Below are 27402 nucleotides of genomic sequence, written 5' to 3' on the forward strand. Positions count from 1 at the left end.
AAAGGTATATATTTTAGGACGTAAATTATAGATTTTCCGCTAAATTACTAATTTGTAAATAGTAGGAGTATAAAACATGTGCCTGTTCTCGCTTCGAAAATGTAGAAAACTTGGACAATAGTTAGCAAAGATACCAGGACTATAATTTAATACGCCAGACGCGCGTTCCGTTTCAACATCTCCTTTCTCTCGCCTTTGAATTAAAGCGTATGTAATTAATGTTATACATTCCGAAAACTAGTAGTATGATGAACGAATTTTGTAATAGTAATTTACAATAACGACTGTAAGCTAGGTCTGGGTGGGGTGGGGTTGGTGGGTTAATTTGCACAATTATTAGACGGTAAGCTACACCAATGATCTAAATATTTTTATACGACAGAAATCTTTTTGTTTTTTGGTGAAACCTAATTTACCTTTGTAGCAATAAAACGTGGTCGGTCTTCTAAATTCAGAAACTATAACTTCAGCCTACCGGTAAATTATAAAGCCTATCACATATTTATAATTTAGCTTACTAGCTTTAAAAAAATTAATTTTTGTAAACATCCATGCATGTTCTTTCACGTTTTTAACCCCATAATCTTACCCTTTTGGTTCATCGCACTTTAGCGTAATATACCATCGTACTTTATCGTAGACCATCGCACTTTAGCGTGACCATCGCACTTTAGAGTACCATCGCACTTTAGAGTCAATTTGAACAAACTTTGATATTTATCTACAAACGAAAACTACTATAAACTTTTAAGATTGGTTGATATATTTTTATGATACTAATTTTAAAGACCAATTACTGTGAATTTTGCAGGTTTAGTGCAATTTTCAATCCCAACAGACTTCAAAAACATTTTAAACAAGGATTTACTCGGGCTTAAAAATACTTGTATGCTCATCCTAGGACTTTTACCATTCACAAATGTAAGCCAATGCTAAAGTTGGTTGTTATCTTTTTATGCAGGATTTATAGATTCAAGATCACGTCCCGACCAGAAGGGTTCGACGTCTCGTTCTAGTCAGTCAAAAGAACAACTAAAACAACAAGCTTTTAGGGGGTCTGTATTTGGCTTGTCTGCAGGCAAATATTCTGTCCCGATCGATCACACTATTATTTTCCAGTTGCAGTCGTAATCCCCAGGCTCGAAACTATACAAAACTTGCATATTTGATAAATTGTTGATAATTATGTTCTTGGCTGAATATGATGAAATATTATGGACGTTAAGGAAACAAAACTCAACCAATTTTCATCATATTGATCAATGATATTTAGAAATTCCTTTTGCTTTTATTAAATTTTCCGGTATTTGAAGAATAGGTGGAGCAATATGAAAACTGTTTTTCTAAACAAGAAAGAAGAAAACTAGATAAAAAAATAGGAGCGTTTAATTTGTTTTTATTTAGGTAAAATAAATTAAGTTTATTACAATTATTTTTTTAAATAGTATGCCCTTGGATCTGCTTCAATAAAAAAAGAAGCAGCCGATACTACTTAAAGGTCATCCCAAAACAATAAAACAAAAACAGATCACACCAATGAAAACGACAAAAAACAAACAATTTATAATACCCTACAAAACAACTAATTACCGAACAACGCAAACCCCACCAAAAAATGGGTGACTAAAGGTGCTTTGGAAGGGTTTACGGAAGATAAAATAGTCAATGTGTCATAATGTACATACTTAGTTAGTCTTGGTGATTTTCTAGTGGTCAAAGCCATACAAAACATGTCAGTCTAGCTGTTCACATCTGATAGGACTTGTAAACCAATAAACAACTCAAATCACAAAAGACGTTTAATTTAGTGTGAAATCATGAGTAGTCAAACTAAGAAATTTCAAATATAAATTCATCTTTTGTTTCGCCAAAGATTGATTTAAAACATTTCTGTGCTTTCAAATATAAAGGTTGATCAGCCATATGTAGATTGTTAATTTTTCAAAGTCAGTCATCTTAGAAATTCGAATACAGACAATGTATATGTGGTCCTTTGTTTGCGTAGATAAGACAGAAAACCAACAGCGCAAAACACCTGTTTAGAGTTTAGAAATGTTTTTTAATCAAATAAACATACGATCCGGATAAATTTATCGATGCTTTAAAGAAACTTATTCTAAAAGGTTACTAATTCAACATTATACTCTTTGGGTATTGTTTATGATGTTATAAAAAAAGATGACCTTGTTGGTAGTTAATTAAAATCAAACTTAATATTTTTGTGTATATACATATGCAACATTCGTGGCTCTACAACATGTCGATACATTACCTTGGCATTGCATAGGGTCATGTTTTACTCCGATTTTTAATGACGTTTTCACACTAAATCCATTTAATGCTGGATATGTACTGATTGATATTTTATGCTTAGATACATTATCTTTTATTGGTTGTTATTGGCTTTTGAACTAGCTGTCAGTAAATGCGAGTACTCTCATATGTGTACGTATGTTAATTAATGTCTGTCATGTTTTGTTTTTGGTAAATGGTATTTTTTGTTATAAATTATGCAGTAAGCTTTCTCAATTGAGTTGTTTTATATTTTTCAGCCGGGTCCTTTCATAGCATACAATGCGGTATGGGTTTTTCTCGCAGTTAAAGGTTGCACGATTGTATATAAATGCTACCATCGACTTCATTTGAACTTTGGTGAATATATAGTTGCCTCATATGCAATCATACCACATCTCTTTATATTTATATAAATTAAGAAACGATTTAGTGATTACATAGCAACAATGACAGTATTTGTGTTCGTGGGTTTCAATTTCTGTTGCTTTTTTAAAGGAGGAGGTTGAAAAACATCGTATGGTACAAATGTTTTTTCTGTAGGTTTGAGGGATCCCCGGAACTTAACTTCCATTTGAGCTTTGGTTGATAGATGCTTCATTGGCGATTATACTATATTTCCTTTTTTATGATGTACATGTACGAATGGCAAAGAAAGAGAGAGAAACACAAACAACATGTCATTCAACACTACACTGAATACTTAATAATTAGTAAATAGTTATCAAAGGTACCAGGATTATAATTTAGTACGCCAGACGCGCGTTTCGTCTACATAAGACTCATTAGTGACGCTCATATCAAAATATTTATAAAGCCAAACAAGTACAAAGTTGAAAAGCATTGAGGATCCAAAATTCCAAAACGTTGTGCCAAATACGGCTAAGGTAATCTATGCCTGGGATAAAAAAAAATCCTCAGTAACCGACATATTTGATTCCAATACAATTGTTAAAAAACATCGAAGTTCAAACGCTTTATTTATAATCGAATAGTAGAAGACAGACGGCTTAGCTGTATTCGACGCTTAATTTGCACATTTTGAAACCAAAATTTGTTAAAAATGGTATTTTTCATTCATACATTTACGAATTGAATGCTTCTTGTTGTAATTTATTGGGATGTAAAAGCGTTAACCGAAGTACATTTTGATTGAAGCGCGGGTCAACGCTTTTACAACCCTAGACGTATTTATACTTTGCGTACACTTCAGAATGGTTTCAATATTGACAAAATAAGAATTTCAGGCTACAAGTGTGACTTTCTTGGATTTTTTTTTTAAGAAATTACATACCCCAAAAAATCGAAATCAAAATGTCGGCTTTCTTAGTTGCAGATTGGTAGAACGTGGAATCTAACCCTTCAAATTAATTGTCAACGTCCAATGAAAATTATCGTTACAAATGAACTGCATTATATAGAATGAAACATACATGTAATGTAATTATCTAAGGCCGTGTTCACACCAAACGCCATGTACAGTAAACATGTTTACAAATAATAAAATGTAATGTACACTGGTTTCACATTAATTTTGTTCACATCTATACATGCACCTTGTTTAATTACCTGTACATAAGATTTGTTCACACCTATTAACTATATCATATATGTCATTAAAATGTGCATCACGTAGAACCGAATGCAAATTTTTCAAACAACTTTTCTGGCAGTTAGGGAACGACCATTTGACTTTAAAAAATAGTAGGGGGATTTTTTCTTAAAAAAATTTCTGATTCCCAATTCGATAAAAAAAAAATTCTGGTCATACAGATAATAAAAACAAATATTCTGGTCATACAGATGATAACAAATTATATTCTGAATCCAGATTTTCCCCATATATTATACTGTGAAATATTAAAACAATTGTGTAATTGCTAGTATTAAAAAAGGTGAAGAAAACGTTCGCGCAAAAAAAAATTCGGACACAGAAAAAAAATACCCCCCCCCCTTCCTTCCCCCTTGAAAGTTAAGTGGTTGCTTCTTTATGAAAGCCATTTTGATGATTTGCAGTATTTTGAAGATAGTAAAGATGTCTCGATTACGTATTGGAAAACGTAGGCTGCAGCTTGCTTACAGATGAAGAAAAAGGATTTAGATGTTAAGGATCACTTCATTTCTATCTTTTCTGTTTGTTTCAAATGGTATTTCTTCTCCAAGGAGTATTTGGCAAAGGGAGGGGATAATGTTGGTTTTTTATTTTTCTAAGTGTATTTTAATGGATCTGAGACACTAGACGAACAATAAAATTTATCTCACACTTTTTTTAGTAATGCATTTATGAGTGAACTGTTGATTGAGTAAAGACCAGTGACAAATATTTCTGTGTACGTCCAGTAGATTCGGAAACATCTTTTCAAAGAACTATGTGTTCGGCAATGCTGATGCTTTGAGTCTTGATAAGGGGTTAATAAAGCTACGTAAAAAAAATTATAAAAAAATATATATCATATATATTTATTCAAAAATTGTTCCTTGCTTAAATATACTTGGTAAAATTCACCTTGTTTTGTATATACTTAACCTACACAAGGCCTACATTGACTATCGACTGCGTGTAGACAAAATATGATTTAAACTACATGTAAACATTGAGGGTTATCAATGGGAACATAAGTAATAGGTATCCCATGAGGACGCCGTGTGTAAGTGTAAGATCACCCCGATAGCCGGAGGCCAGAGGGTGATCTAACACTGACACACCAAGTCCGAGTGGGATAACTTTTTTTACATCCCATGTGTTTTAGATTAGTAAAAAAAACATTTACAATTCAGAAAATCTAGTTAGAACGCCACACAATAATATATACCTTTATGACCCCCGAACACCATGCTGAAATATAAAACCATGTCAACTCGCCCCACTGTCCAATCGGCCCACACTAAATCGCCACTTTCTTAAAAATCGCCAACTCTTGTTTACCAACTTGCCCCACTTATGAAAAAGGGTAAAATCTCATTGAACAATCAGTCTGACAACTTGCCTTATTTATGAAAAGGGTCAAAATCCCGCTGAATAAAGGTCCGCCAACTCTCCCCACTTATGAAAATATCTTGCTTTCTTTAAGTATGTTGAATTACTGAGAATTGGTATCCGGTCGTCCTGGTGTAGGGATATGTGTCGTGGGTTGATATACCAAAGGTCTTGAGTTCGAATACCAGCATGGACTGGATTTTTCTATATAAATTTTAAAAGTGTGTCTTTTTTGAATAAATCTAAGTTTTATTGTGGATTAGGCATTCCCGCCAAAATGTTTCAAAACAAAGAAACTCAAGCTGGGGTGATCTGGTAGGGATGATCCGACTCAGATCACCCCTGGTAGAACAAAGGAGCTGGGATGTAATTGTTTTTAGTTTACGTGTGAGTTACTCTTACACAACACCGAGTTTAAGTCAATGTGAACATGGTCTAAGATTGAGTGTAAATAAGGCCCCAGTATATAACAATATAAATAATCAATACCTGAATTCATTTGAATGTTTAAAAAAAATATCGTTTAAATTCATTAATCAAATATATTGTCTAGTAAATTGTTCTTTACACAAATAGTAAAAATCAACATCAGAATGAATGCTCTCCTATGTTTTAGTTGATTGTCTAGGTCCTCCCTTGCTTTTACGATGAAAGTATCTTTTACCCCACCAACGAGGTTTATCTTTTTCTAATTGACGGTGGAAAGAAATCAATTCATCTTTCTTTTGTTCAAAATATTTTCCGCAAAATTGTCTACACTCTTCTTCTGGAAGTGATGATTTGAATTCAATCACTCCCACTTTGTCTTCTACTTGCTTTCGGATCAATTCATCTGTTATCTGAAAAAGTCAAATTTTGTAAAAGGAAACTTTACATTAAAATTAGTAAACTTTGTATATCTGAGTTTGTCATTTATTTAGAAGATTCGTATATTTTCAACGGTGTTTTCAAAGTCATAATGATATTTGATGTTTTTTGTATTTTTTTAATGTTGACACTGACGATGAAATGTTTATGTTCCGGACCATATGAGTATTTGAACCATACGCGTATGGTCATGACCATATGCGTATGGTCGGACCATATGAGTATATACTCGTTTGGTTATTAACGGGCCGGACCATGTGAGTATTTTGACCGTATAGGTATTTTTTCAATAATATGCATTAGAAAACTTTATAAAAAAAACAATGAATGCTACATGCAATTGTATTATTTACAATTCAAATAACATTGAATATTGATGCCAACGTTATTTTTCATCGCTAATTGTATTCTTGCATGTTTGCGTAGGGTGACATTTACTTTCACACGGTACCATAGCTTTTCGTGGGTCCTGTGCCATTCCGATGTGTCTACGGTGTTTTTAAAAAGCTATAGATCTCAAATGTCGTAACATGACTGAAGTACATCATATCACCAGACAACTTTAAAAATGAAACAAGGGTCCTTGTCGGTGACATCATTCATTTTTTTAAAACAAAAACAAGTATAAGTATAAAAATTCTGAATATTGGTCCGAGACCACAATTGTCGTCCCTTGTTCACAAATATAGCCCTAGTGTTGACAGTGGGTTACTTGCCATTAATTTTTATACCCCTTTCAAATTTATTTCTCCATGTTTAGTACCTCAAATTGCAAGAAGGGGGTGAAATTACACTGAAAAAAAAATTGAGTTCAGAATTTTAAAGGAAAGTAGTGATTTGGTCCAGCGGAAAAAGGTTGAAAATTAGCACTTCGGAAGCTGTCAAAAGATTTCAAGACGCCCTAAACATAAAATTGTCCATATTTTGAGGTAGAGCCGATGAAGTTATCTATAATTTTGATATAATTTGTCCCAAAAGTAGTACAACACACTGTAAAAATTTCATTGAGAAAGCGCAGGTGGGATTTTTTTAATTTTCATTTATCTTCTAAAAGAAATGCCCTACGAAATAATTGTGGTCTCGGACCTAAGAGCACTGATAATGCTAATTATATAAAGTTTCAAAAGTAGGCAAATTATTAGAATCTTTATCCTGTCGACTTTTACGTCAGTTTAATAGTAAAAGAGTTGACTTCTTGTGTAACAGTTTATTAATATATTTTTGGAAGTTATCTTCTCAGGTCGACATTTTGCCATTCATTCGTTCGTAATAACATATCGGTAATGGGACAAAATGTGATTATAGCTTATTTTATTTTGTTAATCTTGTTATTATTGAATTTTAGTAGATCTATCATAATAAAATGACTTTTGGTAGTGTCTTTTTAATGACGTGACAACTACAAGGATTATATGGAGAGCTAAGTATTATAAACCTGTTAATTACGCCGACCATACGCGTGCTGTCTGACCATATGAGTATATACCTATATGGTCATGACCATACGCGTATGGTCCAAATACTCATATGATCCGGAACATTTATACCGAATCGGCGAATGTATGCCATGCCGTTGAGAATACTTGGATTCACATATATATTTAAAAGTTCTGGAGTTGATGCCTCGTGTCATTTTAAACAATTTTGAATTACAACTTTATAAAGCAAGTGTTTTTAAAAAAAACGTAACATTAATGACAAAAATGATATGATTGACGCGTTGTTTTCGGTAAATTTACATGTAACAACGGATTTCTTGAAAAGCGGTGGTCCGATTTGACCGCAAAACTTTGCAAAGGACCGACACAATATTGGTATTTTGCCATAGCAATAACCGAGAGGAGCAGCAGGACTTCTTCATTAATCGTCGCCAAAGAAGATTTCGAGGAAACAAAATCAACATATTTGAAAATATTCAACTTCTGTTTTTTTACTAATAATAGGCATGTTTTATTTCATAATCGACAAACATATACCTCCTCGACTGCATCGAGAATCTTCTGTTGACGTCTATACAAGGAAGTCATATCCAGTGGTCTCAACATTATGGCCTTCATCTTTCCTACAATTTCTTTCTCCGTGTTGCAATAACGACACACAGTTAGGATAGCATCTTGAAATTCTGTTTTAAACTCTAGATACTTAACATATTCTAGTCTTGCAGAATCAGCCTTGTAAAATGATTCATTTCTGCACGTTTCAATTGTATCAACAGCTTGTTGAACATAAAATTGTAATTGGAGACTTGTCAACATAAGTTTCAGTAGCACATAGTCAAGCTGGTCAATTGTTAAATTGCTATTGATTGGGCAACAACACAACTGTGGGAAGACGCCATGTCGATGTTCTTTCAGTTTTGTGCCTTTGCTATTTAGTATAATTTCCAAATGCTCAACTGATACAGGCAAGTCTTTCAATGTTTCTGGTATGTAATATTGGCAACGACAGCAAGATGAATAGACACAGTGATAAAAATGATGTCGGTTCTTTGCCAGAAAGTCTACAAATTTGACACCGTTTTTGGACAGTTCATATTTCAACAACATCACTAATGCTTCTTTACTGAGATCAATTACAGCTGTTGAGTGGCGATAAAAGTGTTCTCTTTCCTTCTGAATGGTTGGATTAAATCTTTCTGTTAATTGAATAAATATAATTTACTACATAAATTGACAGCTGTTTAAATTTATTGTTACAACAATAATTCTTTTTAGGGAGGAATATACAAAATGTTAATGAACAGTTATTTTAACCTCCAACATTATTATTTATGATGATTGAGGAATTGTTTAAAATTGTTCCTTTTAACAACAAAATATGCTTGTCATTCAAAACTCATAAAACCAATGCAAGCATGCACGGATTCAGTGGTTAGTCTTTCTCTATATAGTTCTTTTATGTACGAGCCACCCTATCGAAACGATACTACAGGAACAAGTATTTAGAAACCTACAAAATTAAACCATTATCTGAAAGAACATGATATACATAGTCAATGAGCTGACGGGGCTTGGTTTAGTATAGGGATTACGGTTTCAACCTTTGTCAAAAATTTTAAAAAAGACACAATAATAAAAGAATAATTGACATATTGACTTTGAAATGCAAATGCAGGGTAAGTGGGACCCCATGTATGCCGCGACTTCAAATATGAGTAGCAATATTCCTCTCTCAAAATTCATTCGCAATTATCTTAGATAGACAAAAATAATATGCTTAATATTTGTGTTATATTCTACATACCTTCTGAAATTTCTATATCTTTTTTCTTTGTGTACTTTAGGAATCGTTTATATTCTTGTTGAACCAATATTTTGTCATAGAGGTTTGTGTTGGCTTTTTCTCTTTCCAATAATGCATCCGCATAGAATTCCTCATATTTCAGACATTTGGAACAGGTCTCCTCTACTGCTCTTTTCTTGTCCATAGCACATTTATCTATATATAAATAAAAATAACTAGAAAGGTCAGTTAAGTAAACAAAGTCTTGAAAAACATTATTATTTTCTTTTTAATTGGCTTTGAGTTAGTGTTCAATAACTGAGCATACTTTTAGTTGAGATCGTTGCTTTGTGTATATATTGAGGTTTGTGTTTTGTTTCATGTCAATTAGACAAGTCTTAACCAGTTAGCTTTTCTTACAAACAAGCATAATTCGTATGTCTGTCGCATCAATTTGTAAGAATTTGTTTTGGATGTCTTTCGATCATGGATAACATTTCAATCTATAAGTACGGCATACAATTGTATCAACAGATTCGATCAAATTGTACTACATGTAGATGAAATGCGTGCATTTACTATTTTGGTGAATTTGGATTTTTATTCAAAATTGTTGTAATGCCCTAAAATAAGTATGATTGGGGTTTTTTTGCTTATTGTCTTTGACCTATTGTTTATGATGGCCCGCGTGGTATTTTATTACTTTTTCTATTAAATTCTATTTAGATATTGTTGAATTATGTGTGCTCTTTAGTTCAATATTTATACTGCTATTGATCGAGATTAAAAGAGGCAATTTGTCAGAATGCTGCTTCAGATGTTGGTTTATATGCTTTGTACCTTGATACATTGTACAGATGTTGAGTCATTTGGGTTCTTTAATGGCAGATTTTGCATAGCGTCTTTATCTGTCTATTTTCGATGACCGAGCATTGACAACTTTAGGTTGCTATGAATTGTTGTGCTGCTATCACATTGTCGTACATGTAAAATTACGTAATGTATTCATGTGTCAATATACCATAAAACAAATTGTGAATGAAGGTGTATAATGTTGGCATTTGTAAGTTTTTATGTGTGACGAAGACAAATACGGAAGCGTATTAGCGCCACACATTTTTTTTTAATTTATTTAAGCTATCTTTGCGTTATAACGCAAACCTATAACGCAAACATCTTGATTTCAATTACTCATTAAGTTTTGTATCTCTGTCCGTCTGTCATTAATTTCGGTTGTGATTTACTAGTAAATAAGGAAAGAACATAAATACAAGGCCAAATCTTTATAATAAATATGCATAGAAATAAGTGAATATGTAAAGTGCAATTGTACATAAATTAAGAATGATTTGTGCATCAGAAAAGTATATAATTTAACAAGAAAATAGATTTAGTATAGGCATATTTTAATTGAAATTGTGAAACTCCCAAGTCAAATAGACAAAATGATTTTTCTGCTTCAAAATGGATTATTAATAAATATATAGTGAAGTATTTTAAGATGATTGAGTAGAAATTTGAATGGAGAATACATAATTTTATTAATAAAACATCTTCATTCTATACATGTATTGCCAAAGGGTAGCTTGTTTGAATCCAATCAACTTCACACAATCCTCAAACGAGAGCTTACTTTGGATTTTTTTTTATATTTGGCTATTATAGCTGTTTTAGCAGGGTTGATGATTTTTTATATTCTTCAATATTACTTCATTTTATTCAATGTTATTTGTAATATATATACATGTATTATCATGTATATATTTTTTGAGCCCAGTATAGGTTGCTATTAGGTGCTAGCTAAGGCTCCGTGTTGAAGACCCATATTAAATGATTAGATTTTAGAAATTATGACTTGGATGGAGAGTTGTCTCATTGCCATTCATACAACATCTTCTTGTATCTATTATTCTACTCGTTATTTGTCAAAAATAAGTTCTAAAATACAAGCTTTTTCTTTGCAATAATAACACAGGAGTATAAATTTTAATGTATGCAGCCTCCTACATTTATATTCGATAAAAAAAAAACGTCGAACGAAGACGATTTGAACACAAGAAGGCTTATATTATAGGACTTACATTATCCCCCTCAACCAAATAGAAATAAAATAGTTTCTTCCTAAAGTTACGGCAAGTAATTATTTATGACATAAATATATTTAGCAGAAAAAACGATAAAAACAAATTGCCGAAGCCACGCTAATGTATATCATTTTTAAAATGTTCTTTATTCTAAGATACTATACGGGAGGGAGATACCAAAGGGACAATTAAACTTTAAAAAAACGACGACAGTCCACACATACACAACACAGAAAACCAAAAGTGTGTAACACGAAACCCACAAAAAACTAGACTGTGCAACACGAACCCAACAATAATAACTGCTAATCCTCTGAATCTTAAATAAGAAATAAGATAAAACAAATGTTTGCGTTATTCTAAGGTTTGCGTTATAACACAGACATAGGAAGAAATAATAAAAATTAAGTTGTGTGGCGCTAATACGCTTCCGTAGACAAATACAAAAATGTCTCGACTCCTTCGAACCTATAAGAATGCACAAATCAGACAAACACGCTTTGTTGTGAACTTATTGTTGTTATCTTGATATCTTATTTTTTTGTGAACAATGGCATTGATTTAGATTATAACTGACAGTTTACAATTGCATGTATCATTCAAAAATAATGCCAGTAGCAAAGCCGTTGTCCCCAATGTGAATGCAGTCTGTGTTCAACAAATTATCAACGGTTCTTTTGTCAAGAGAACGTTATACCGTTGTCATAAACTAATTGTTCAGACATATACAGCTTTCAAAGGTTATACGTCATACCTTTTTCTACAATTACTCGAAAAGTTCCCTCAAACAACAAGCCTTCAGATTCTCTTAGTTCCATTTCAGCATCTAAAGAAAATAACATAAAATTCGATAGATGAATGAATTTTGAATACAGACCAACATACATTGTAAGTAAATACTGATCACGATTATTCTACATTTGTATCTTATTAACACAAGCGTTATGTAATAAAATTGAATTTTGCTTCCATAGAATGACATGTGATTCATTAATAATTTGAAAATTTCTAAATATTGTTGTAACTGTTATATAATTAAGTAGCGAACTTAGTTATGGTCAGAATTACGTTAGAATAAGGTACAAAAGTTAAACAAGTCACTGTACTTAGTTCATTGATCTACATAATATGATGGTGATACAGGGCAAGTGAATGAGATAGCTAAACTTATCTTGATTCAAAAAACAAATTGAGCTTTCTTCGATTATATATATTATCAAGGTTTAATTAACCTGTAGTTGTGTTTTGATCTATAATGCATTTTATGATAGTGGTATGGTCGACATAAATTGTGCATCTCTTTTTATTTTTACTACATTGGAATACGCTGTTCCTTACAGTTTCAATAACATAATTACATTTGTACGCATGTTGGTTTCATTTAAATGCTTTCCCCTCAAAGTGTTTTTAAGAATATTTGTGTGTATTTTCAGTAATAATTTAGCTTACTAAACGTTAGGGTCAAATGCAATTTCGTATATGGAAACATAAAGTTAAATGTAAAAAAAAGTCCAGTTTCGGGTAGTTTAATCTGTATGAAAATTCCTAAGAATATTCTTAAAGATTATTTGTTGAAATGTATATAGAACTATTTTTGCTGTTGGTATGGTTAGGTTTGCTCTCTTTTCTGTTTCCACTGATGTGTGTTACACACTGGTCTTGTATTTTGTTTTGTATTTACTATGTGAGTTTGTGTTTGACTTTGAATATCCCTTTGGTCTTTGGTATTTTCTGCCTTTCTTTTACTATATAAACCGTATTCTTTATATAGAGTTAAAAATAGAATTTTAAAACATTACAAAATAATCGTATTTATATACTATAAAGCACTGATACATTGAGTCATCAGGAATGTGTGCTTCAATGCTTTATTTGATCTTGATTCCCATTTGTTATATATAATCTCTAAATTACAGCGTTATATAATTGAGTATTATGTAAGGTTCACCTTCTTCATCAAAAGTTGTCAAAGGAAACGGCGCAAGTAACTCATTGGCCAATGAATCAATGGCGTTCATGTATAAAACATCTACCAAAGTCACTACAGCTTCATGTCCTGCTTTCAATATTTTAATGAGAAGTGCTGCTGTTGCTTGTTCCCTGTTGTCTTTATATTGCTCTTCCAATCTATCAAACGTATGGATATCAAATACTTTTCTTTCAACAAATGTCTCCCTCATGTCATCGATATCTAAATCCTTTACAAGTTTTTCAAATTTGTGAATGATATTTTTCCGCAAATTGGTATAATCTGAAAAAATAAAACATCTGATACAAAAACTGATCCTTTTAATTTAATTTCATGTCTCTACAGTAACTTTTGGTATTTATTATTAAATTTTGGACCAAAACAACGTAATTGACATTAAAATACAGCATCACTCAAAATTCAAGTAATTACATTTAGTATTTTCAAAGTACATGTCGTAATTGTATCATTACACGGTGATTGTGAATTTGAAACAACGAAGAAAGACGAAACTAAATTGCAGATGTTTCTATATCAAAACGAAAATTGATACCTGCAGAACACACTTTCTGATACGTTTGAAGTCTGTTAAGAACGTATGTCATTTCTTTTTCCTGCAGAATATTACAAAATGCCTCTTGAAGCCCTTCTTCCTCAACAACATCAAGAAATATCTCCGACTGCTTTGTGATTTCAGTTGCTTTATAAATTCCAGCCTTTTCAAATTTCGCAATAGTCTCTGTGTTAGTTCTGCAAAAAGCTTGCATTAATGCAATAACATTTATCTGGTCGATCAAAAAGGATCTGTTAACAGATATCAGGTTTGATGATGGATGTTTTTCATTTTCAGTCAAACATTTAGATTCATCTATAAATGTACAATAAAAAAGAATAAACGGTACATAGATCTAACCAAAAACGTATTGTTACAAGCTTAATATCGAAGTAAAAAAAAATAAAGCTAGATATTGATTGTGAGTCAACTTACTTTTATTTGATATCGATTTTGATATTTCCTTAACATAATTATTTATCAAATCTTTAATTATCCAACAAAGTATAGTTATGCTTTTGGTACTTTAATCATTAAAAACGAGTTGGTTTCATTAAAGTATAACTTATAATTTGTATAAGCAATGATGAGAGTTCTCTTTGTATAACTAGTAAATTTTACTACATACTCATACCTTGGAGTGATGATCCTTCGTAAGGTTGTATTGTTACTTCCAACTTGTAATCTCCTTTAGACAATGCTGTTTTTATTGCCTTATCATTGAACAATTTGTCCAACAATTCAACGAAACTGCCATCGATAAGACTTCGCTGAAGTCTTTTTGCAAGATCCTTTTCTAGCGATTTCAAAAATATGATAACAGATCCTTTGTCTGCTCCTGTTGGATAACTGCAAAGAACTTTCATCAAGTCTGGCGTTATGTTTTCAACATTTTGTACCACTTTATCATTGAAAGTAGACTGGTCTTGTTGACTGTCATTGGTAAGGTTCAGTTTTACCATAAGATCAGCAGATGCTGTGAACAGATATATATCGAAGGTTACATAATATTTTTTGGTAAATAAAAAACAATATATAAATTTGGTGAGTTAGAAATGCTTTTCTGAGTTAACCTACAACAGGACCGTTTATAACCAAATATTTGAAGATCAAGGATTAAAGAAATAAAAATTAATTTATTCTAATTGTGTCTCCTGTGTATTATCATTAGATCAACTGTCAAAAACAGTAAAATAATTTGCCTTAATTAAAACAATAATTTTACCTCCAAAGACCAAATTACCGTTAAATGTGTTACATAAGAAATAACAGTATTGCAGTTTATAATTTGCTGCCGTTTTTGTGGATTTGACGGTCGTAAATGCAGTCTTAAACATGTTAAAGGCGATGCGTAGCCGAAGCATAAAAACACTCATATGTTACCGTAAAAAAATAATGTTGAAAGAATTAAATAATTTCTAAAATATCCTTCGCCTTAATAAAACCCTTTTGAAATATCTTCTAATCACGATTTTATTTATTATTTATAATTTGATTCTGATCGATTTTCCCCTCCTGCACATTGTTTATGTCTAGCATTTAAAGACATAAAAACATTGACATGATTAAGTTCCGGAAATAAACAGATGTTATCAAGTTAAGAATGCACTCCTTGTCGTGCTAATTACATACACACACCATTCGTGATTAAAGTATCGCAAGGGGGAAGCAAGACGTAGCTAAGACATATCAGAAAAGCCAACGTTCAGAAAACTAATCAAAGATTCCAGGCTTATATATATATGTACGCCAGACATAAGTTTCGTCTACATCAGTGACGTTCGAATATAACAATTCCAAATTTAATGAAAAATTGATGAGTAGTCAATGCGAAACTCTGTACTGTAGTTATTCTGTTTAGTTTTACTTGAAAAAAGTGTAACGATATATTTTAGATTCATTCAAGATAGAGGCAAAAGATATAAATGGACATCCAAACATTCGTTTCAGTTGTTATTTTGACTGTGAACTAGCTATCAGTTACTGCGAATACTCTCAGATCTGTACTTATTGCCTTTGATGTGGGGATGTATAGGTACACTGCCACGTCCACTCTGGCTTTTTGTTATTTATTTTTGTGCATTGTACATGTGTATCTATCTGTTGAGTTTTTTCCTTTTCAACTGATTTTTATAGTTTGTTCGTATGTTATACTGTTTCATCACTTTCACTTTCAGGGTGGGCGACCGCTAACATGTTTAACCCCGCCACATTCCGTATGTCCCTGTCTCAAGACAGGAGCCTGTAATTCATTGGTTGACGTTTGTTGCTGTATATCATATTTATTTTTCGTTCATTATTTTGAACATTAATCAGGCTGTTAGTTTTCTTGTTTGAATTATTTTACATTTGTTATTTCGGGGTCATTTATTAGCTGACTATGAGGTATAGGCTTTGCAAAATGTTGAAGACGGTACGGTGACCTATGATTGTTGACTTTGTTTCATTTGGGCTCTTTGGGGGGAGTTGTCTCATTGGCAATCAAACCACATCTAATTTGTATATCATAAGTTGAAAACATACTGACAACGCCATGGCAAAAAACGAAACCGACGAAAAGACAAAAAACGATATAAAAGAACAGTAACAAAAACACGGAGCGAGACGAACCCCACTAAACATCCTATGTGCTCAGGAAGGGTATGCAGATCTTGCTCCATATGTGGAACCCGTCGTGCTGCGCATGCCAGTACAGTCCCGGTGATTAAGTTCCGAAGGTTACATTCGATGAAAAATGGACAGTATTTGGTTACAATAATTGGAACAAAGCAGTTGTCATCTGTGAAACAGATACCGTATAGCGGATTATTTTCGCGGGTGTAAAATTTCGCGATTTTCATTGAAGAAGGTATACAAAATAATTTAGCAGTTATTATTTTGGCGGATTCAAAACTTTTATCAATACCTTTGCATGTGCACTTTTAAATTAGCGGCATTTATTTTGGCGATTTTATTCTATCCGCGAAAATAAGCGAAAATTTACACCCCGCGAAAATGTCCCGCTATACGGTATTCCATAATATCAACCAACACGTGATGGCGTCTGTAAAATTTATGAATTGGATGATTTCAACTTCACCATTTGGAACTCTTTGTTTAATAGCTTTCTTGTGAATAGCAATCCTCTATCGAGGAAATGATGATACAAAGTTCCAGATCTGATACAACGTATCAATTGCATAATCCATATGCAGGTGCTGCTGGAATGTTGCTACATAGAAATTAAAAGTTCACAATTGCTATGCTGAAGTCATTGCTTTTATCGTGAAGTTTTGTTTTCAATCGACCATTATTGTCAATTGCTAGATGTAAAACAAGATGTGAGGCAGACTTTACTATATCTGTTGTATCCTGTTTTCCTCCAGTTCGATGGGATATATGCGTTCAACATAGTCATTAAATTTTGATTTCTTTAGTTAGTAATAGTAAATCATTTGTATAGTGTGACACAAAGTTTAATAATAATGCTAGCTTCTTGTTACTCTTCCATAGAAGCTCATGTATAAAGTCAAATTGGAACAAATCAAAGTATTGGCGAACAGAAAGTGGGTGCATGGCAACTTATAAAACCCTTCTAACTACGTATACCCATTGTTAAGATGTTTACTAAATATTAAGACATTATGTTTAGAAGTACTTCAGTGTTACGAAAATGGAAATGCTCATTCAAGCTTTGTCTAATGTCAAAGTATCTGCAAACAGAAAGTAGATGTCTGGCCAATCAAAACAGTGCTCATACAGTACCACTCATGATTGTCAAGCTACTGACCAAATATCAAGTTATTCTGTTTTGTATGATATAAGAAAAACTTTACAAGAGGAAGGAAAACGAAAAAATATAACGTAATTTGATAAGACTGTCGTACGAAATGAGAGGTTTAGCGCTATAAAACCAGGTTTAATCCACCATTTTCTTCATTTGAAAATGTCTGTCCCAAGTCAGGAATATGACAGTTGTTGTCCATTCGTTTTCGATGTGTTTTGTCATTTGATTTTGCCTTTTGATTATGGACTTTCATATTTGATTTTCAGTTCAGTATTTTTGTGATTTTACTTTTTATAAATGCTGTTACTCACCTTCTATTGTTTGATTAAAGCTGCACTGTACCATTTCTATTGAGCTTCTTACACTTGATAAGTCTGTAATTTGAAAGGTATTTAATTGCAACCGACAAAAATATAACACTATATCAAATAAAGAGACAAACACAAAAGACAAAATGAAGTTATCGTGCGATTGTCATGTATACATGTACATAACCGGTCATATTTTCATTTCGAAATTTGCAATACAATTTGCGTAGTTTAGTCTGTAATACCTGTAATACTTCCGTATAAAATAGTTATCAAAGGTAACAGGATTATAATTTAGTACGCCAGACGCGCGTTTCGTCTACATAAGACTCATCAGTGACGTTCATATCAAAATATTCATAAAGCTAAACAAGTACAAAGTTGAAGAGTATTGAGGACTCAAACTTCCAAAAAGTTGAGCCAAATACAGCTAAGGTAATCTATGCCTGGGATAAGAACATCCTTAGTTTTTCAAAAAAAAAATAAAAGTTTTGTAAACAGGAAATTTATAAAATTGACCATATTATTGATATTTATGTCAACAAAACTAGTCAATGTATGAAATATTTGATTATACAATCTTATCAATCATGTTGCTTTGTAAGTTAGAATAACATATAATGCTAACTATAACTTTACCTGGTGGTTTGCTTTTTCCAAGTAACATATCCACCAGAGACTTAATATTACTTTGCTTTATTTTTTGTTTCTCGTTGAATTGTTGTAGACTATGTGCCAGACAATCTAATGAACGCGTATTAGATTTGTCGAAAATCATCTGTATAAAAGTATCAGACACTGTACGTTCTCTAAGATCGTTGGATACTTTTTCATGTTCATCAATTGTTATAATTGAGTGAACGAGAAAATCATCCTTGATGTCGATTGCAACCTTTCCCTTTACAGTTCGTGTTAACGTTCGTTTGAATCCATCGTTTGATGAGACAACATATTCTGTAACAAAAACAAGGAAATCATTTCAGAAATTAGGATTCCTGTACCAAGTCAGGAATATGACAGTTGTTATCCAGTCGTTTGATGTGTTTGTGCTTTTGATTTTTTCATTTGATTAGGGACTTTCCGTTTTGAATTTTCCTCGGAGTTCAGTATTTTCGTTTTTTTTATTTTTTTCTGATAATGTTTTTTTATATATATATATATATATAACTACAAATAAAATAGAATTTTGAGTTTGGAGTGTTTTATTAATGTCGGACAAACGAACTGTCATACTCCTATTTATAATCGGCCTAGAAGTCAGATTCAGAACATATATTATCAAAAGTTCACGTTCATTTATTAACAATCATGACAATACTTGACTACTTGCCTAATGTTAATATATTTTTTTCCAAATAAACAAATAATTAAACAGAGTTAAAAAGGGCCCCTAAAAATAAAATAATAAAAGGTAGCATATTGTTCGACTAAAAACTCGAAACTTTGTCTTTCAACAGCTCTGACATATTAACAGTCAAAACGTACCAGGAATGTTGATATCTTCATAAGGCACTGTACAGGTGTCATCAATGCTGGCATCCCATTCAATATTAGCACCAGAATTTACATCCTGTACAGCTGCTTTCAATATATCAAACTGTTTCTTTGTGAAAATGTTTCTGTAACTAGATGTTAATACTTTGTCTAGTGCTAGGGACCTGTCCATCCTATTAAGATCCTCAAAGTTTTCTCGTTTAAGTAAATTTCTTTTACAAAGTTGTTCAAGCAAGTCAACAGGATATACATACTTCTTCACATTTTTCCAATTTCTGATGATTTTTTGTCTGCATGACCGGCATTCCTCTTTCCTTTGAATAATATCTAAAACACGGGCATGATCATGACAACAAATTTAACATGTAAACAGTAACTAACGATACATATGGTACCAGAAACATGGGACTGCTGATCGGTTATTTCTGCATATATTACAATCACCTTACACGTTCAGTACGTGGCACACTGAGAGATGAGAAAAGTCCGTTTGATCATATATTTTTAATGCTAGTTCCACTACATGTTATGCTTATTGAAAGAACTTAAATTCAATTTTGATGTTTTTGAAATAAAAAAGTAAGTAGATGCAAAAATTCCAAAACAAATTACCAGACTCATAATTTGGTACGCCAGACGCACGTATAGTCTATAGAAGTCACGTACATATCCGTAATAGTCGATTCACAACAGTTGGACGGCCACATCAAATATGAAGAAGTATGAAACAAGAAAACGAGTTATGTCCAGACCATGTTTAACTTACTTATGTTACCAAGTAATAGTCTATTTCGCAATTATGCCTTGTTTAATCACTTTTAATTGATTTTTGTATATTACATTAGAAGTGGTTCAAAGAGAGAAACAAATTACTTTGACTACAAACAGAAATTTACTTAATAAGTCTGTATATCTTTTTCCTGTTAAACAAGAGCGTAGAAATAACATGCACAGCAAAATCTTTCCTGTGCCAGAAGCGCATTTGGATAAAAAGAAAAAGAAAAAACACAAAAATACTGAACTCCGAGGAAAATTCAAAAAAAAAGTCCCAAATCAAATGGCAAAATCAAAAGTTCAAACATATCAAACGAATGAATAACAACTGTCATATTCCTGACTTGGTACAGGCATTTTCTTATGTAGAAAACGGTGGATTGAACCTGGTTTTATAGCTACCTAAACCTCTCACTTGTATGACAGTCGCATCAAATTCCATTATATTCTCAACGATGCGTAAACAACACAAACAGACACAATAGGTAAAAATGACAAAAATAGGGGTACAGCAGTCAACATTGTGTAATTATCTTAATCACTATAAACACAACAAATGTAACGAAGAAGCACAAAAAGGCAAACATCAAATTAACATCCTCATATTGCTTATATTATAAGATTTTATTTATCTATGTAAAATCCACCCATAAAGGATGGAAGGTTTTTAAGTACTGGTGTAAAATTGCGCGTTTGAAATTCGCACAGGTAGACATAAAATAATTGAGGACCATTCGGTAACCTATTTAAGCAAATATGAAATGATAAAAATGATACCAATTTGATATGAAAATTGTGCTTGAATATATTTTGATCTTAGCGTCACTGGTGAGTAGTATGTAAACGAAACGCTAACCTGGCGTATTAGATTATAAGCCTGGTATCTTTGATAACTATTAATGATTTTGTATTAGAAAATCGCAATATTTGTAAGAGCAAATCGCTCCTCCTTTATAAATATTTATTGACAATCTCGATTTATGATTTCAAGCATAGAAATACTAAAAAGAGATATATTTTTAGCTTATCTAGCAAAAAGTTTAAAAGAAAGTACTTCTCATCACTTGATGTCCGTCGTCGGTCGTCGTTGTCCATTTACTTTTACTAAAGTCTTCCCCTCTAGGCAAAATAAAAGCAAACTGAACCTTAATCATCCACTGGGCATCTAGTTTAAAAATGTTTCCGGTGATCCCGCCCATAACCAAGATGGCCACCATGGGTAAAAACGAAAGATGAGAGCAAAATTCAGTTTTGGGTTTATATCTCTGAAACTAAAGCAAGTATGATATGCTTAAACTGTTCATCATGGCCTGATCTATATGTCCTTAAATTTTCCGGCACATCAGACTACCTGTTGTTTGGTCGCTGCCACTGAATTGGTAATTCTAAAGAAGTTTGCAGTTTTGGGATATTATTTTGAATATTGAAATAGATAGAGATGAACTGTAAACATCACACAAATGTTTAGCAAAATAATATCTACAAATAAGTCAAATGATCAAAAGTGTCAATTGATCCCATAAGGAGTTGAAAGTCTTTTTTTTCAAAATGTTTGTATAAATTTTTGTAATTTTTTACAAAGTCTTTTTCACATAATCTACTGTGCCAAATAGAATTAAACTAATCCACAATTTTAAGTAGGATATCTTAATTGCAAAATGTATCCGATGACCAAGCCATCCAACCAACATGACCGCCATAGCTAAAAATATACCATAGGGATTTACTAGATAACTCTATGGGAAATTGAAAACAATTTCAAATAGCCACAACTTGAAAACTAATTTAAATACTGATAAGAGGTTTTCAGGAAATACAAAGGGATGACCTGCTTTAAATTTAACTACAGAGCCGACTACTGAACTTGACCTACATCATTATAAAGATATATGATACTATTTACTATGATTTTCACCTTATTTTGCATGATTTTCAAAACCGAAGTGGATACAGGTGAGCGAAACAGGCTTTTCAGAGCCTCTTTATTTAACTTGTGCCTTTTATTCTTAGATTGTTTAATTTCGTCAATGGTATAAGAAGATGCGCTTTGAGTCCGGGGTTTATATAGCTGACTAAACGGTATGGGTAGCAGTTCATTATTTAACGTCACATGTTGGCATATAGTTGCTTACACTCACTTCATTTTGACTGTAATAGAGAATTGTCTTATTGCAAATATATTTTTTAAGGACGCTGCTATGCAAACACACACCCAATATGTCACAATCGGGAATAGGTGACTCCCATGGATGAAACTACAATAAGAAATGTTAAGGCTTTTTATCCTGTTGATTAACTCATTGTCAAATTGCCTGATTATGCAAATTATGCAGGAAACAAAGTTTCAATTAAGCAATACATAGTTCGTTCAATTAAACTTATTCCTCTTCGCCTAGCTAGGTTACCTCTCTTTTATTCACCCGTACACACAAAAACAACCACACAAAACTAGCATATTTTCTCTACACAACCGCATACATATTATTTATATTTCTTAACTTTTAAATGTTAAAAGTTTACAAAATATACTACCTTTTCTTTGATCTGTATTTGTCTCTTCACCTCTTATTTGGTTGGAGGTAGATGTTGATTGTCTGTCATAACCAGGCCATGAACACTGATTACCAGCTCCATTTGTTCTTGAAGAACTCCTATCTATGCATTGGTTCCTTTCCTGAATAATTGTACTTTCTAATGTCCTTTTACGAATCTTTCCATGACCTGTTCATAAATGTTTACCTATTTGTTATGATTTTACTGCATTCTCACTACTTGTTTTCAATTTATACGTTATGAATGTGAACTTCAAATAATTTTCCTAATACATAAATAAAAACAGTTTATAGTTAGTGCCAGCAAAACCTGGAGTTTCGTCTGATTTATCCATATTTAATTTGGCATCTAAAATAATTGAACGAGTTTTTATTGAACTTATTAAAGAATTTGAAAAATATGAATTGTAAATTGACAAACCTAAGGTGTCATCATGAGGTTCCTCCTCTTTCCTGGTATCAGTCATTGTCTATAATGGAAATTGCATTTAATTTTTTAACTTAGGATACGGTATGTTGCACTTATGGCTATGTTATTCAAGTAAAATTACAAAAATACTGAACTCAGAGGAATTTAAACTGAAAGTCCTTAGCATATAATAGAATCATAATCATTCTTTAATCCTTTTATCTGATATAAAATTGAACAGCAGCACGATAATTTGACTTTGAAATAAGAGGTTTACTCAAGAATAACTAATTGCCATATCACTTTCAGGTGTATTACAGAGGAGAAGGATGTAGTGTATGTTGATGAACAAATATTTACAGAATAGCACAAACACACACAAAAAATATAAATGTGTCTATTTTCATATTCAACTCTTAGCATATAATTTTTGGTATACCAACAAGTGTAAAAAGTATCACTGAAAAGAATCAGAATATTAAAAAGAGGCTTCCAACATTTGAACTCCAGTGAGTCCTCTCAAAGCAATAAATCAGAACAAAATAAATTGTTACCTTTATTTGAATTTTTAACTTTTTACACAATATGATTAGGTTATTTAAATCGGAAAGATGTTATTCAAAGATTCATCTGTTATATGATAGACGATACGTTTACCTTCATCTGTCACATTAGTGTAAATAATTATGACAATCTAGAATTAATCATCACAGAAAATATTAGTAGAAACTTTTTCTTTCCTACCAAATAAGAATCAATAGCAATTTATTAAAACGCAAGTAGGACTAATAATGCTAATACTATGGTTTTCACTGTGTGTGATTCTCCAAACCTTTTTTTAAATCTTTATATTAACATGTACATTGTATTAAACTTCCTGGATAAAAATCAACCAAATATGAAAGTACTTTAATAAAAAATACACGAGTAAAACAACGGCGTTATTCAATGTTGAACTAAAATGCACGACTTCAGCTGAACTGGAAATTGTGACCATGGTGACGTTTGTCAGTATTCTTTGAAAACACAATTAACAGGAGGTTACAGACCGTGCATACCGTTTTGTACTATAACAATTGCATGTATAATAAATTGAATCAAATTTTGCAGAAAACAGTTAATTCATTACCTTGAATGGTCTGTTACTTATATATCTAATCTTCAACTACATCCGATTAAGAAGGGAAATGAACACATGTGACGCAACTTTTCATTTGTATCTGATATTGTTTTTCAGATTAGAAATAAAACGAAACGAATCTTATTCAATCGTCTTTTTCAATTCAAAATATATTTGCTTTTCTTGTTCTACAGACAATTATAATAATAATTACGAAGGTAACACATTTACCAATTACATGTTAATCTTCCATGAGGCCTTCAAAAACTATTAATATAAATAGAAAATTAGTTGGCGTGAAAATTGAAAAAAAAATATATAAGGCATGTGCGTTCGTTTTTTATCAGTTTCGAGATGAAACAATAACTGTCGCTGACACTAAAATGTACAGATTGGTTATACATAGCAAAGCAAATAACAGGAAGTCACAAAAATTGTTTATTATGGAGCTATTACTTCAAATAATGTAGTTGCATCGCTGCTAAGCAAGTTGTGATGGTGCTCTCAAAGTAAAGAGTTATGCCACCATATGTAATCGAGGCTCCAACAAATGCATACCATTTCCGTACTGACATATACTCTTATTCGTAGACAGTCTTCAAAGAACACATATTCATCCATCCTTTGCACATACGGCTAGACATAATCATACTATACAAAGAAAATCGAATGAGGCAGTCTATATTGATGCGAATCAATAAACGTATGTCTCATATATGATGTTGATTGTTTACCAGGATCACATATGTGACGCCAGATTTGGGTTTTGTCTTCAAAAGAGGGACGAAAGATACCAGAGGGACAGTCAAATTCCTAAATTTAAAATAAACTGACAACACCAAAAGACTCATAATTGTCGTCGATTGCATCGAAGGCAAATTAATATACGAAGTTTAACAATGTTTAAGAGCATTGACTTTGATATACATGAATTCGTTTATCTTCAAATGCTGAATATCGAATAAAAATCTCCATTATATCCTGATTACCTAAACAACAAAAATACTTGTTTATTTATTTTTTGTAAACTGTTTGTGTCAGCTACCTTCCATTATCCAATTTTCTGACATAAGGAAATGTCTGTACCAAGTCAGGATTATGACAGTTGTTTTTGTTTATTTTGTTGTGTTTGAGTTTTTGAATTTCTAATTTGTGAGGACTTTTTGTTTATAATTTTCGTTGGAGTTCGGTATTTTTGTTATTTTCCTTTTTTTCAGATTCACCTGATTAAATTTTATAAATGTCCTCAATCTACTTCTACGAGTATTTGTTACTAGCAATCTTTTCTTTGCTAGGGCTTAGCTGCTTTCAAGTCGGCTTCTAATCGAAGTTTTCTTCTTTTAGATAGTTAAAGTCATCTCTCAAAATAGTTTTGGAAGTAATTTGTTTTTATTATGACTAGCCAGATCAACTATGTCACGCAATCAATTATCTCGGATATATCCTCAAACCTGATCTCGCGTAAACAGTATTCTTGAATGGAACCACTTGTATTTGACATCTATTTGACAAATTCTAGTTGTTGTCTGATACAGATATACCTGTTCTGCAAACACGAGAGTTAACCTTTGATTTTGGTATTGTTATGTTGTTCAACCTAAGGCTTTTGTTTATTTTTATGTATTTTGTTGTGGTTTGATGGTTTGTCCTTCCGTCTGTTCATTGCGTTCATGGAAAATAGTGCATGGTTGTCCTTTACGTACCTCTAAGTTCGTTAATAACCTGCCTTAGCAAACGTATGTACAGATATCTTGTTTAAGGGATCGAAGAATAAATTATTATTTTAAAATATACACCAAGACAAATTGAAATAGTTGATATTGATTTGTTATATCTTTTAACTTTACTTTTCGTTATAGAGGTAATGTTCTCTCACTTTATAATTCAACATTTGGGGACTACATTGACCGCATATATCCCATAGAACTAGCGATAAAGGATACATCAAATACAGTTAAGTCTGTCTCATATCTTGACAGATAAAAATTTACAATGAGGGTCGGTTGAAAAACAATTTTACGACAAGAGAGATGATTTTAGCTTCCAATTCTGAACTTTCCATTTCTATATAGCAACATTCCTGCAGCTTCTGTATACACAGTATATATGTCCCAATTGTGACGATACTCCGGGTTTGTATTTTTTTGATAGAGGGTTGCAGCTCGCAAGGAAGCTATGCAACCAAGAGTTACAAATGGTGAAGTTGTAATCATCTCTTCGTAAATTACCGATGGCATCACGAGTTGGTTGACCGTTATGGAATATCTGTTTCACAGATAATATCGGATAGTTTCTTATGTCGTTACTACAATCCCGTTCCCTATTTATGAATATGACCTACCGAAAAAGGATATATTCCCCGTTTGTTAAATTATAATCAACACGACGGGTGCCACATGTGGAGCAAGATTTGTTACCCTTCCGGATACTTGAGGGGACCTGCATTTTTTGGTGGAATTTGTTGTATCTCTATGTTGTTACTTGTGTACTAAAATTTGTCTGTTTGTCTTTTTCTCTTTTAGCCATGGTGTTGTTAATTTATTTTCAATCTATGAGTTTGAATGTCCCTCTTGTATCTTTCGCCCTATTTGTCAGTTGTTATAATCACAATTTCGTCTTTTTTTCTCGACTGCGACATCACTGCAATATACTTATGATCGAATGTGTTTGAACATGAAAAACACGTGTTGTGTTTAGTCTTTGTATCTCTATGTTGTTACTTGTGTACTATAATTTGTCTGTTTGTCTTTTTCTCTTTTAGCCATAATGTTGTTAATTTATTTTCGATCTATGAGTTTGAATGTCCCTCTTGTATCTTTCGCCCTATTTGTCAGTTGCTATTATCCCAATCCCGTCTCTTTTCCTCGACTGCAACATTACTGAAAGATACTTATGATCGAATGGGTTTGAAAATGAAAAACACGACGATTGTCACATGTGGAGCCGGTTCTGCTTATTCTATCCGGAGCATTTGAGATCACTACCGATATTGTTGAGGTTGAGGTTGCACAGTTT

The 27402-nt window shown here is 32.3% G+C and overlaps 1 protein-coding gene across 2 annotated transcripts; it reads right to left on the bottom strand.

Moving 5' to 3' along the window:
- Positions 1-3256: 3256 nt before the first annotated feature.
- LOC143084997 (uncharacterized) lies at positions 3257-24490 on the bottom strand. Of its 2 annotated transcripts, none has more exons than XM_076261116.1 (13): positions 24397-24490; positions 23280-23328; positions 22839-23027; positions 19524-19859; positions 18678-18992; positions 18042-18104; positions 14599-14940; positions 13965-14279; positions 13391-13693; positions 12197-12268; positions 9380-9574; positions 8113-8771; positions 3257-6108 (listed from the first exon to the last, which is right to left on the bottom strand). In XM_076261116.1, exons 2-13 carry the CDS (start codon positions 23323-23325, stop codon positions 5875-5877), a joined length of 3069 nt encoding a protein of 1022 aa, XP_076117231.1. In that variant the 5' UTR covers positions 23326-23328; positions 24397-24490; the 3' UTR covers positions 3257-5874. The 2 variants fall into 2 exon arrangements, with proteins under 2 accessions (XP_076117231.1, XP_076117230.1); XM_076261115.1 differs by having other exon boundaries at positions 9380-9580.
- Between the last annotated feature and the right edge of the window lie 2912 nt (positions 24491-27402).

This window comes from Mytilus galloprovincialis, chromosome 8 (assembly GCF_965363235.1).
Source record: "Mytilus galloprovincialis chromosome 8, xbMytGall1.hap1.1, whole genome shotgun sequence".
In the NCBI taxonomy this organism is placed as follows: domain Eukaryota; kingdom Metazoa; phylum Mollusca; class Bivalvia; order Mytilida; family Mytilidae; genus Mytilus; species Mytilus galloprovincialis.